The sequence below is a fragment of the Seriola lalandi genome, unplaced genomic scaffold (genome assembly GCF_002814215.2).
Source record: "Seriola lalandi dorsalis isolate HSWRI2012SDOR001 ecotype SW California unplaced genomic scaffold, Sedor1 jcf7180002054655, whole genome shotgun sequence".
Lineage (NCBI taxonomy): Eukaryota > Metazoa > Chordata > Actinopteri > Carangiformes > Carangidae > Seriola > Seriola lalandi.
In genome coordinates this window covers 313,046-327,622 of record NW_019525208.1, presented here as the reverse complement: position 1 = coordinate 327,622, position 14,577 = coordinate 313,046, and the positions used below count along the sequence as shown (strand labels likewise).

General features: G+C 39.9%; 2 protein-coding genes across 2 annotated transcripts in view; both read right to left on the bottom strand.

The window, feature by feature from the left end:
* nfkb1 (nuclear factor of kappa light polypeptide gene enhancer in B-cells 1) overlaps positions 1 to 6,139 on the bottom strand; it is a 33,677-nt gene extending 27,538 nt beyond the window's left edge. Inside the window, exons 1-3 of the mRNA XM_023420682.2 lie at positions 5,817 to 6,139; positions 4,220 to 4,263; positions 3,045 to 3,120 (exon numbers count right to left, since the gene is read on the bottom strand). Of these exons, the coding sequence (XP_023276450.2) occupies positions 3,045 to 3,120; positions 4,220 to 4,258 (115 nt within the window). The 5' untranslated portion in view covers positions 4,259 to 4,263; positions 5,817 to 6,139. The remainder of the gene's footprint in view (positions 1 to 3,044; positions 3,121 to 4,219; positions 4,264 to 5,816) is intronic.
* Positions 6,140 to 7,533: 1,394 nt separating this feature from the next.
* The window catches only part of dgkq (diacylglycerol kinase theta), a 30,505-nt gene continuing 23,461 nt past the window's right edge, over positions 7,534 to 14,577 (bottom strand). The window contains exon 23 of the mRNA XM_023420675.2: positions 7,534 to 13,225. Within this exon, the coding sequence (XP_023276443.1) occupies positions 13,124 to 13,225 (102 nt within the window). The 3' untranslated portion in view covers positions 7,534 to 13,123. The remainder of the gene's footprint in view (positions 13,226 to 14,577) is intronic.

The window sequence follows — 14,577 nt, the reverse complement described above, 5'->3', positions numbered from 1 at the left end:
AAGAGACAAAAACAACTACAAAGAGACAAAAGCAACCGGGAAGAGACAAAAACAACCGGGAAGAGACAAAACAACCGAGAACAGACAAAAACAACCACAAAGAGACAAAAACAACTACAAAGAAACAAAAAACAACCGAGAACAGACAAAAACAACCAGGAAGAGACAAAAACAACCGAGAACAGACAAAAACAACCACAAAGAGACAAAAACAACCGGGAAGAGACAAAACAACCGAGAACAGACAAAAACAACCACAAAGAGACAAAAACAACTACAAAGAAACAAAAAACAACCGAGAACAGACAAAAACAACCAGGAAGAGACAAAAAAAAACCACAAAGAGACAAAAACAACTACAAAGAGACAGAAACAACTACAAAGAGACAAAAACAACTACAAAGAGACAAAAACAACCGGGAAGAGACAAAAACAACCGGGAAGAGACAAAACAACTACAAAGAGACAAAAACATCCGGGAAGAGACAAAAACAACCGGGAAAAGACAAAAACAACCGGGAAGACACAAAAAAAACTACAAAGAGACAGAAACAACTACAAAGAGACAAAAACAACCGGGAAGAGACAAAAACAACCACAAACGGACAAAAACAACCGGGAAGAGACAAAAACAACCACAAAGAGACAAAAACAACCGGGAAGAGACAAAAACAACCGGGAAGAGACAAAAACAACATCAAAGAGACAAAAACAACCGGGAAGAGACAAAAACAACCGGGAAGAGACAAAAACAACCGGGAAGAGACAAAAACAACTACAAAGAGACAAAAACAACTACAAAGAGACAAAAACAACCGGAAAGAGACAAAAACAACCACAAAGAGACAAAAACAACCGGGAAGAGACAAAAACAACCGGGAAGAGACAAAAACAACCGGGAAGAGACAAAAACAACCGCAAAGAGACAAAAACAACCGCGAAGAGACAAAAACAACCGGGAAGAGACAAAAACAACCACGAAGAGACAAAAACAACCGGGAAGAGACAAAAACAACCGGGAAGAGACAAAAACAACCGAGAAAGAGACAAAAACAACTACAAAGAGACAAAAACAACCGGGAAGAGACAAAAACAACCGGGAAGAGACAAAAACAACCGAGAAGAGACAAAAACAACCGGGAAGAGACAAAAACAACCGGGAAGAGACAAAAACAACATCAAAGAGACAAAAACAACCGGGAAGAGACAAAAACAACATCAAAGAGACAAAAACAACTACAAAGAGACAAAAACAACCGGGAAGAGACAAAAACAACTACAAAGAGACAAAAACAACTACAAAGAGACAAAAACAACCAGGAAGAGACAAAAACAACTACAAAGAGACAAAAACAACCACAAAGAAACAAAAACAACCACAAAGAGACAAAAACAACCGGGAAGAGACAAAAACAACTACAAAGAGACAAAAACAACCGGGAAGAGACAAAAACAACCACAAAGAAACAAAAACAACCACAAAGAAACAAAAACAACCGGGAACAGACAAAAACAACCGGGAAGAGACAAAAACAACCGGGAAGAGACAAAAACAACCGGGAAGAGACAAAAACAACCACAAAGAGACAAAAACAACTACAAAGAAACAAAAACAACCGGGAACAGACAAAAACAACCGGGAAGAGACAAAAACAACCGGGAAGAGACAAAAACAACCGGGAAGAGACAAAAACAACCACAAAGAGACAAAAACAACCACAAACAGACATGAATCTCTTCCATGCTTGTGACCATCGTCTGTGACTATAACTGATTAAAACCAATCACAGCTCCTGATGTAAAAGCCAGACACAAATGAAATGATACTCCAGTAAAACAAATAAATATTTAAAACCTTTTCTTAATTAATTTAACAGATTAATATCATAGTGTTTTACCCTTGGATTTTTCCTAAAATGATTTTAACACTGGTGTATTTTCATAAAGACAACTGACCTTGAACTACCTGGTCTGTCAGTTCACTCCGGTTGAGCTGCACCACAGCTGAACTAAACTACACATTAACAGGTCGTCACTCATTCTACTTCTTCTATTTATAATCAGCTGGACAGTAACTGGTCTCAAAGCAGCACCTGCACCAGAGCATGCTGATGTGACCTCTAACCTCCTCCACTGCTGTATGTGATGGAGGAACTGAAGCTGCATCCGCTGATGAATCACATGTTACTCACATGTAAATGTACAGGAGATAGTTTCCCCTGTTCCTTCACATTTAGAGCCACTGACTTGATCTGAAAGCTGTTGCTGTCTTTAGTTCAGAGCAGCGACGTGTGGACGCCGACAGGGAAGTGAGAGCAGAGACGCTGTCCCACACTCACCACAGAGGACTTAGACCGCGGCGTCATGAAACTCCTCTCTCACTTTAACTTCATCACATTTCATTTTTATAGACATGTACATTGGTTTTCCCGAAGAGAAAGTTCTGTTTCTGATGTTGAAATTACAGGGTGAGCAGCCTCCTCTCACCATCCAAATCCTGCAAGGTTTGGATGGTGGGTCCAGGTGGGCGGGGCTTGGTGACTGCTTTGTTGTGACATCACAAAGTTCCAGAAGTCCTGACGGCTGGTTTTAAGGCTCAGTTTCTGAATACAGGCTGTGTGCATTTCTCTGTGGACTGAGGCTTTGATACTTTCACAGTATTAATATAGAAGCTAGAGCTGATCTATAATCAAACTACACATGGACACAGACCTTTACACTGGAGGAGCTTTAAACATCACTTCCTTTTCTGACAGAATTATTCATAAATCAAGTTAAGATGAAGAAATCAGACTGACGCCCTACAACAGTCAGCTCCTCAGTTAGTAGACAGCTCTGCCCTCAGGTGATGTCGTTAGATAGAGTTAGTCTTGATGGGATGCTGTACTAACACCTTCCTTTTCATTCAATTCAAGCAAACTTCAAACTTTAACCTTCTGTTAATTGAAGACGAGATGATCGAGATGATCGAGCTGCGACCCCGACACGACCGTTTGATATGTTCAGAAACTGATCTGATCTGAGACACCTGCACAAACCCTCACCTGTCCTCAGAGACGTGGTCTGTGGCATCGCCGTGAAGTGTGGAAACTCCCACGACGGATCCATCATGTCAAAAATCTGCAGGGAAAAGTCAAACCTGACGTCAGGACGTGAACATGGAGACACGGTATGAAACGTCTGAGACCACGAACACATGAACCATCATCTGATTCTCATGTGACGTCTATTCACTCTTTAACAATTCATGTCAGACTTTAAGTCTGGTCTCGTTCCAGGACCGTGACAGTCCTGACCACCATCAGGACCTGGATCTCGGTCCCTCAGAGTCTCATCAGGCCATAAATAATAATCAGAGGATTCCTCTAGAGATTATTCTCATTAACCTGACAGACATTCCTGATTAATCCTTAAATTGTTTAGTCTCGTCTTCAGAGAGTAAAACCATTAATCGATTATCACAACAGCTGCAGATTAATCAATAAACGATTAATAGAATAATCACTACTGCTTAAATGCATTAAATATAAAACATGTCAAATCAAACACGGAGCAGTTTTAAGTTTAATAGTCACGTCTGCAGGATCCAGGAAGCTTCACGTGACGTCGCTCTGTGTCAGTTCAAACTGCACAAGGAAAGTCGACATGGACACGTGTGTAAATGTACATGTATGTGTGATTTACAGAGTTCTCCACAGTAAAGGTAAGATGAAAAGAACCATGGAAACGGAGGGAAAATATCTGTCCTGTAATAATGAATTTATTCACATTTCTGTCATAATAATAATAATATAATTCATCATTCAATGAGACCTGGAGCCAGATAAAGAAAATTCATTGATGGATTAACTTGATTAACTAATTATTAACTAGCACATTATAAGACAATGCTGTTGTCAGTGTTTGTTACAGAGGAAAAGACTGAGCAGCTTCTGGCACTTATGTCTCCGTCTAAGACTTTGAAGACCTGATGATTCCCTGTGGAAGACATCAGGTCAGTACAACAGTCTTATTGTTGTACTGTACTGACTTTAAATGGGCAGAGCTTCTTCAATTCTGATAAATCATAACTTTTTGTTCCTGATGTTTCTTGACTTTATCAGCTGCTGAGAGACGGAGACGTCCTGGATCAGATCTTACAGATCTGAGATATTTGTGTTCCTCACTGTAAAGAGAAACAACATTTCCAGATACAACACCTGTGTGAAAGTAAACTTACCGGGTTGTTAGTATGAAGGTAGTGGTCGTCTTCAGCCATGGTGTCTGTAAAGGTCAAACACAACACAACAGTGTAAAGTCAGTGTAGACTCAGTAACAGAGGAGGCTAAGTTTCATTAATCAACTCTGACAGGACGGCCACCCTCCGTCCTCTGGAGCTGGTCTACTGGAGGGACTCTGTCAAAATCTAGTTTAAATGATCAATTATTTTACTTTAATATCGTATTGTTCCCTCATAGAACTGCAAACAACAATTACTTTCATTATCGATATCTCTGAGTTACTCTCTCTGCCAATCGATGAGATGAGAAATGCCTCGTTACTCCTGAAACCTGCCTGAAGTCAGAGACACAAAGTTGAGTTTACTGCCACAGAAAACTGGAACCGGTGAATTTTAACTGAAAACTAATTCTGTCAATCCACTAATCAATAAATCAGATAATCAGCTTTCAGCTCCAGGGGACTCCGCCCCTCAGGAGGTTAATTCAAGAGGTAAATACAAGTCTGATGAACTGATGAGGAGGAGGAGGATGAAGATGATGTGAGCAATCACTAATATTAAATAAACACTGATTCCTCTTCAGTGGATCATTTCTACGCAGAGCGCTGCGTCACAGAAAGTTCATTATTATTATTATTATTTATCATTGATTATTGGTTACTGATTCCCCTGACACTTGTTGCTATTTAGCGTCGCGCGTTCCCGCACGTGAACGCGCCTGTTTAAACCATGCTAGCTCCGTGGCTAACAGCTAGCACTACCGGACTGTTCTGGTAGTTTCTGTCGTTAAAGTGGCCGTTTTCAGACAGCTGTTACCGGCCAACGCGTCCACAGTGCGGGCAGCGCTGCGGTTCATGTCGGCCCCGTGTCCTGGGGCGTCCTCAAAGAGCCGAGCCGCTACCTGTGCGTGCTAACTGGGAGCTAACTGGGAGCTAACTGGGAGCTAACTTGGAGCTAACTTGGAGCTAGCTCTCACACCGTAGGCGCCGAACGTAAAACACAACACGAAACTCCGTTCAGAAATCTGCCAATTAAAGAGTTGTTCACTTTTCACCTTAGGACCTTGAACTGCAGAACATAAATCTATTAATATTAGAGTCTAATGAGCCCAGACATGTTGCAGACAAGTGTAAAAACGACATGACAGTTCACTTTAAATCAGAGTTGAATCTTTCTGTACAGGTTGTCCGCTCAGCCACTGCGACTCCTCTGCTGCCGAGAGAGTGCGGGCGGCGGTTCGAGGAAATCCAGCGAGTGAAGCTGAAGAAAAGTAAAAGTTTAGACTAAAACAAAGACTTCATGTCGGATATATAGATGCCGAATTAACCGGTGGTTTCCATAAGTATGAAACATGTCCTGACTGCTGAGGAAAGTCTCGTGTGTCTTTGCTGACATGAACGGAAACTTTAAGCTCCCATTTTTAACACGGAGTCTGGTGCGACTTCTCAAAGTTACCTGGTTAATAAGGAAGTGAGTAGCATAACAAAGCGAGCTGCCAAGTCCCAGTGTTGTAGCGGATAACGACAAGATTAATGATTAACACTTACAACCGTGTAGTTCAGGTGTTTCACACAGCGGGTAGTTAACGTGTTCTTACCTGTTTAGCTCGCTCAGGTGAACAGTCGGCTTCTCAACATCAACTATGAGTGACAGTTCACTTCAATTCAATTGACTTCTGCTCATCACTTCGCCATGCCCGTGCTGAACCAGTGTATCCATTACAGCGACTATAGTTCAACTGGAGTGCGTCATGACGCGACACGACCGCGTCATTACACTTTATAAAGAGAAATTATTTTAATCCGAGTTAATGAAGTGATTTTTATTCCCTAAAGAACACGCGACAGGTTCCTGCAGGTGAGACCAGATTTGTGTCAGAGCTTCATAAAGTTGTTTCCTTCCCCACTGGAATTTCCCTCTGACGTGCGACTCAACCAGAGAGGAGCTAACAAACGAAGAGGTCTCACTCCGAGGACTGAAATATTTAAAATAGGTCTGATTACATGGCTGCAGTAATTAGCCAACTTCATTAATTCTGTAAACCCGTAACTACCGGAAAAAGACGAAATAATAAAAGTTATTGTTAGTTAAAAAAAAAAAAAACTCCTCTATGGTAATTATAGTGAAGATGGTGTCAACAATGACTGTGGCAATAACAATAATTATTATTTATTTTTAATTAAATTTATTATAATTTAAGAATACATGATAATAAAGATAATTTTATTTTGACTTTTCTTCTTCTTCTGTTGTGAGCTGTCTCCTTTGGTTTGTTCTGTTTCCCTCTGTTTGTGCTGCATCAGCTGAGCTGTGTGTTAACATCACCTTTTAACAGCTGTTTTTTGTAAAAAAAAATCCAATAATCAGATTAATTGATAATCAAAATAATCGTCACAACTTTGTTTTAAAAATATAAATGATGTCGTTCATTTCTTATCAACTGCAGAAAAGTAACAAAACGCCCCTGAAATCAGCAGCACTGCAGACATGAAACTCACTATCTGATGCAGGACCAATGTGCTAAAGGTCAATTTTACAGTTTATCATTGAAAAGGATTTAATCTCTTTTCTTTTTTCATTATATATAATGAAATTCCCAGACTTCCTAAAATTATGCCAAATGACATGTCCAAGGTTTTTTTTTTTTTTACAGCACGTTTAATTTAGATCAAACTTTAAATTAATTTTTTCAACAACTTGCAAGTGTAACTAGTAGTAACTAGTAACTAGTCTCCTCAGTTAACGGTCCTGTTTCTGTACCATCACTCTACTGTTATTATTAAATGCTGCAGGGCGAGAAGACACTAGAGGAAGTCATGTGACACCTGCAGAAGTGCAGAGTGACTCCTCTTCTCCATCATAAACTGTCTTTGATTCAGGGTAAGTTGTTGGCCTTCTGCCCCCTGCTGGTCAAACACAACATCACCACACCTCATGAACCAAACCTGTGGATTTATACTTTACATAATGTTGTAAAATCCTTGTAAAAGTTACGTTCACAACCCAAAAACATAATAAAATATAAAATTCTTCAACATCTAAAAATAATTTTTAAAGATTATAAAAATGTGGTGATGTGGCGTTCACTGTCACACACACTGGGTCCTCCTCTGAGCTCCCTTAAGACACTGCATCTGACTGAATACTGTCATTATCAATCATTAATTATTAATATTGTATGATGTAAGGCTGTAAGGCAAATGACATGCCCAGACTTTTATTTTGGTGACATTTTGAATGCAGGACTTTTACTTTTTTAATTTACAGGAACAGAAAATAAACAAAAACTAAAATGTGACAGAAACAACATGTCATTAATTCTTAGATGGTCTTTAGTTTATTGTGATTAAACACATATAAGAATCATTATTTAAACACACACGCATATATATATATATATATAATATATGTATTATATATTTAGCTTTATTATTACAACATTAATAATCCTGAACATCACATCTAAGAGCGTCTGTAAAACAATTAGTGCAATTGACAGTTAAACTAAAAAAATATACATGTCATCTATTCGATAAACTTCAGGTAAAAACAAAATTACAGCAAAAACCAAAACTACATACAAGTGACATTTGGAGGCACGTTAGCTTAACATGTTAGCTTAGCACGTTAGAGGTGAATACACTACTGCACCGACAGGAAGCACACACACACACACACACACACACACACACACACACACACACACACACACACACACACACACACACTGAGGGTGTCGAAGCGTTTCGATGAGGCACTACCAGACTTCAACCCTCACACCAAACCACTTCCTGCTTCCTGATGGGCGGGGCTTAACATCGACAGGTACGTCGGACACTACGAGGCACGACGGATGCAGAGAAGCAGAAAACGTCGTTAAAGCACATTTTTAACATTCAACATAAAAAGGGTTTGTGGCGTCGGTGAGTTTGGCAATGACGAGAAAAAGGAAAAATGAATTTGGAGGGAGACGAACTGAAGGCTGAACCTGCTGAGGGGCCCCGGGACCAAACCCTGTTCTCGGGCCCCTGCTGAGGGGCCCCGGGACCAAACCCTGTTCTCGGGCCCCTGCTGACCCCGTCACTGACCCAACCAAGCGAGACGTCACAGCCCAGATGACTGACAGAAAATGAAAGGGCCGATAACTGATTCATTTTAGACGTCACTGGTTCCAGTTTCTCCAGTTCCCTCTGACAGGAAACTGTTCCACTGTTTGACTTTCTGACATTTTATCAACTCAACAATCAGTCGATTATTGAAGAAAATAACAGACACATGAATTATGAGAGTCAGCGTTTGCTGCTGTGACGGAATAAAACGACCCCACTGAGGTTTTCTGTCTTTTACTCCATTTATAAAACCTGTCGAGATGAATCTGGAGGAAATCCGTTTAAAACAAAGCAGAGTTGAAATAATCAGTTTTGTTGATCAGGAGATCGAACAGAAAAATTACTATTTTGATAATTAAAAGTTTCAGTGATTCTGCTGCAGCTACTGAACTTAAGCTGAACATTTCTGGTCAAACTAATCTGAAAGATGGATATTATATACACAAAGAAATTAATCGAAAAAATTATTGACACATTAATCAATAATGAAAATACCGTGTGTTCGTTGCAGCCTGAAGATTTAGCAGCAGAAATGTAGAATATTTCCATTTGATGAAATGATGGAATCATTGTTCAGTGTGTCGTCAGTCTGAGAAGCAAAGAACCTGAAGTCCAGTTCAAACACATTCACTGTTTTACTGTGAAACAAAGTGAATGTGTGAGTTTTTAAATGAAGTGAATATGTGGACGAGCTCAACACATTTAATATAAATGTTCAATGTAAACATCAAATACAAACCTTAAAGAAAGTACATGAAACATCATTGAACCTGGTGTTCAGCTCGTTCTGCTGTCAAGAATAATTCCTTCTTTTTATTATATGTATATTTGAGCTTTAGTGTTGCTTTCTACCTTTGAAGAACTAATGTTTCAGAATAAAAGCCTGTCGATTCTCTTGTTGAGCTTTGTCAACATCAGTTCGGATTCGTCTCTTCAGCCTGATGTTGAGTCTGAACAGGTGAAACTCGTCAGTGCTGGAACATGAGCTTCAGGATCTTTTGTGCTTTTTTCATGAACTTTTTTATTCCTGTGAATCGCAGCTCCGCTCTTCAGAGCTGACGGATTTTATATGAAAATCAGCTTGCAGAGAAGAGAAGATAAACTTCCTGCTTGACGCCACGAGTTCAGTTCAACATCTTTTCATGGTCAAGCGGTCCAAGGATCAAAGATCACTGAGAACCGCGAGGGACATGTGACCTAGAATTATTTAACAAGTATTTAACGAGTGTTTTTAATTCTTCATTAAAAACGACCTTGAGAAAATGGATGAATAAATGGAGGGATGGATTAACCAATTGAAAAATAACCCACTTATTTAAAGTCCACATACTGATTTTATATAACATGGAACTGGAGATTCCCCGACAGGTTTTGTTGAAATGAATATAAAAACATTTTATAGGGAACATCACTGTCCACACCAGCCTGAACAAATACATGTTGGATACATGATTAAAGGGCTTTTCTGACTTTTGAAGCCCTGCAGGACGTGAACTCTCTGCAGCTGACGGTGATGGATTATCTCCATGTGAAGTTTCATGTCTGTGGAAGTTTATTTTTACAAAAATAAACGGACATTTACAGATTCCCGGAAGCAACGAAATGGAGGGAGGATTTGGAAAATGATCAGCAGGAATGTGAAGTGAAATATGGTTAGGTGTTTAAAACGAGTCGCACCAGCAGTTGTGGTTGTGTAACAGCTGAGTGAAGATAAAACGGCTGTAAAACAACACTCAGCTCTACAGTACTTCATGCATGTAATAAAACACTGACAGTATCTGATACTTGTGCACTCACAGCTACGTCCTATTGTCAGCACGCACAGAGGCAACGGTACAAGACGCTTCAGCCCCTCTGCAGTTTCAAACTAACAGCCACTGATGGATCAGCTGTCGATCTCAGACCTCTGTTTACTCAAAGCCACAAACCTTCAATCTGATCATAGTTCATCACATCCAGTACATGAAACCACCTGAAGATCATTCAGAAATTCACTTCCTGCTTTTCTCATCCATAAGATGCCTCTGAACTTTGGTTTGAAGCTTTGAATGAAAACAGGATCCTCAGATCTCGAGTCAAGCTCAGAGCTGTAACAGACTGTTTCTTCTAGCACCAAAAAACAGCAAGATAAATCAGTTAATGCAGAATTGAAAAAATGTAAATGTTACAACCAAAGCACAGTGATCAAATACTGTTGTGGCTACATCAAGAGCTGGGACCTTCAGCATGAGACATGACTGTCCTTAACAGCTGTGTCTTTAACAGCTGTGTCTTTACACTGCGTCTCTGGGAATGTGGACGAAGCACCTCTGTTGTAAAATCCTCCTCAGGTTTCTGTCTGAGTAGAAACTGATGAACGGGCAGCTGAAGCACGTTGTTCAGGGTATAAAAAGGCGGGAAATCACTCATCAACAATCAGAAATATGGTGGAAAGTTGGGCCTGGTTACAATAATGGATTTGTGATATTCTGATAAACCTTTGACAGCAAAATAAATGAATGCAAGTCGTTTGTCTCAAGTTCAGTTCAGTAATATTCAAATTACAAATTATTCCCTCAAACAAGTGGCCGAATTCAATATTCTTTACCTTTATTAATTTATCAATGTCTTTAGTTTATCAAATTAATTTGAATTGGCGAACTCATTGCAGTGAGAGCAGTATGTCCCTTGTTTACTTTTATTCATTATTTATTTAGCAACCTAGCTAGTCTGCTAGCTAACAAGTTTTCCATGCTGGCAATGTTGCTAGTTGAGTTTAGCTTAGCTAGTCTTCTAGCTAAAGTCCTGTAATAGTAAAGTGTCACATTTATTATCACATTTGACCAAATTCATGTCCTCAAATGTATTTGTTCCTCAAACATTCACAGAGTTTTGTTCAGTTTTGTTTTGGCTCTAATTTTAGCAAACCAGCTACTAGCTGACCAAGCTAGTAATGGTAGTTTAACATTTTAGTCAATAGTTACCCTTCATTTATTTTTCCTCCTAAAATTAATTGAGTTTAAGTTTCATTTTTAATTGTAAGCTAGCTTAGCAACTAGCTCGCCGAGCTGGTAATGTAGCTACTGTTATCATCAACATTTCACTCTCGTCTTTGCTTTCTTTTACTTCACAATTTGAATTTTGATTAAGCCGACCAGCTAACTGCTGCAAGGCTAGTAACATCACTAGTTATAGATTGTTTTCTAGCTAGTTTTGGGCGCTGCTGATGGCACTTTAAGAAATCTAATTTTAACATTTTCTAGTGTGAACATCACATCCGCTTATTGAGAAGTGTTTGTGTCCTTGTCTGTTGTTAAATGGTACTTAACATCACCAGCAGAGAGGTACCAGAGGTTTGCTGCTCAGTGAACTGGACGCAGACACGTCTTCATACTCTTGTTCCATAAAATGCACTTAAGCTCCAACAACACAACAGAAAGCTAACTGCTATCAGGGAAGAAAATCAGCTGTGTACGCTAGCATACTGAAAATACAGGGTAAAGCAACAGCACAGTTTCTATTGTAGTCAATAGGAACAAAAATGTTTTAACTAGAGACATTTTCCTTCACAACAACACTGTCTGTGTATATAATATATATATATATAATGTAAAAATATGTATATGTAAGATCTATATCTTGTGCAAAGTAATCTGCTTTGCAAAAGTTAATAATTTTAATACAAGGTGATAATTTGAAGCCAAACTAATTTGGTGACACAGCATTGACAGCAGGACTTATATACACTTTTATGCATATATATATATATATATGTGTATGTATATCCTCATCACAGTCTATGTAGTTGCCAAAGTAAAAGCTTCTTCAAACTCTAAGCATTAACAAAGAAAAGCTTCCCCTTGACTAAAATACAAACTGTGCTTCAGGCTTTACAGTTTATCTGCAGTTAACACTCTGTGCCACGGTTCACACTCATCTAAACTTTTAATCAGTCCCTTGACCTGTGCTACACACTGATGCAGCTCAGTGGTCCCTGTGGTTTCAGAGAATCAGGGATTTCTTGTTTGATTTTGCATGTTCATTAGCTTTGGAGAGCTTCACCGCAACATCAACGCTGTTCTCTGACATTCAGAAAACCAATGTTACTAAAGGATTTCACACCAGCAGAAGAAGAAGGAGAAAAAGAAGAAAACATAACGTGTTTGCAGCTTCTTAGAAAACTGCCCGTCAGTCTCTCCAGGAGCGCTTCAGTATTCGGTTTCTCCATATTTTGCAAAGAGAAAACGACTAACGAGGAGGTCATGATCACTCTATAGCTGCACATTATTTTTCACAACTAAAGTTTTTACAATATATCAACTGATACTGATACTTACTGAACATATACAGTCACATCTGGACAGAAACTTTCTGTTAAATACTCCTCTCCATTTTCTTTTTGTTCAACTGAAGCTTATCCATTCTGGGAAATTGTCAAAATCCAATATCATCTCTTTCCCAGTCTTTACAGAAACTCTATTATGAGTGTATTAGATACTTACTATCTTGAGTTTTAAGTAAAAAAGTCAATTTCAGGTGCTAAGTATTAACCATGGTTGTTGTGAATTGTGTAAGTGCTAAGTCAGCAGGGCGGAAATGTGATCCCGACTGGGACAAACTTGAGGCGATCCCGGTCTTTCCTCCCACCACAATCAGGCTGTGAAGGTTAAACCTCAGCCTTCAGGCCGATCGGCATCGTCGTCCCTGCGAAGCCACGTGAGCGACATCACAGCTAGGTGCCGGCACCACAACGGCTTCTCAGGTGCAGCAGGAAGCAGGTAAACAGTGGGACAACTGTGATGTTCAGGCGGGTCGGTCAGTGTCCTCCGTCTCTAGAGGAGGGACTCTCTGAACGCCCGTCCTTTGGGCCGGCTGAAGACTTCTTCTGCTTCTGCTTGGACTTCCTCAACATCCGGACCTTAAGACAGCAGAGTAATACAGAGAGTAGATCACAGAGAGTAGATCACAGAGTAGATCACAGAGAGTAGATCACAGAGAGTAAAACACAGAGTAGATCACAGAGAGGATCACAGAGAGTAGATCACAGAGAGTAGATCACAGAGTAGATCACAGAGAATAGATTGCATAGAGTAGATCACAGAGAGAGTAGATCGCACAGAGTAGATCGCACAGAGTAGATCACAGAGATAGATCGCACAGAGTAGATCACAGAGAGTAGATCGCACAGAGTAGATCACAGAGAGTAGATCACAGAGAGTAGATTGCACAGAGTAGATCACAGAGAGTAGATCGCACAGAGTAGATCACACAGAGAGTAGATCACAGAGAGCAGATTGCACAGAGTAGATCACAGAGAGTAGAAGCACAGAGTAGATCACAGAGAGTAGATCGCACAGAGTAGAACACACATAGTAGATCAGGGTAGAAAACACAGAGTAGATCACAGAGAGTAGATCACACAGAGAGTAGATCACAGAGAGTAGATCACACATAGTAGATCAGGGTAGAAAACAGAGTAGATCACAGAGAGTAAAACACAGAGAGTAGATCGCACAGAGTAGATCACAGAGAGTAGAACACACATAGTAGATCAGGGTAGAAAACACAGAGTAGATCACAGAGAGTAAAACACAGAGAGTAAAACACAGAGTAGATCACAGAGAGTAGATCGCACAGAGTAGATCACAGAGAGTAGATCACACAGAGTAGAACACACATAGATCAGAGTAGAAAACAGAGTAGAAAACAGAGTAGAACACGGAGTGGAACACAGAGAGTAGATCAGAGTAGAAAACAGAGTAGATCACAGAGAGTAGAACACAGAGTAGATCACAGAGAGTAGATCAGAGTAGAAGACAGAGAGTAGATCACAGGGAGTAGATCACAGAGAGTGGAAGACAGAGAGTAGATCACAGGGAGTAGATCACAGAGAGTAGAACACAGAGAGTAGATCACAGGGAGTAGAACACAGAGAGTGGAAGACAGAGAGTGGAACACAGAGTAGATCACAGAGAGTAGATCACAGAGAGTAGATCACAGAGAGTAGAACACAGAGAGTAGATCACAGAGAGTAGAACACAGAGAGTAGAACACAGAGAGTAGATCACAGAGAGTAGATCACAGAGAGTAGATCACAGAGAGTAGATCACAGGGAGTAGATCACAGAGAGTGGAAGACAGAGAGTAGATCACAGGGAGTAGATCACAGAGAGTAGAACACAGAGAGTAGATCACAGGGAGTAGAACACAGAGAGTAGATCACAGAGAGTAGATCACAGAGAGTAGAACACAGAGAGTAGATCACAGAGAG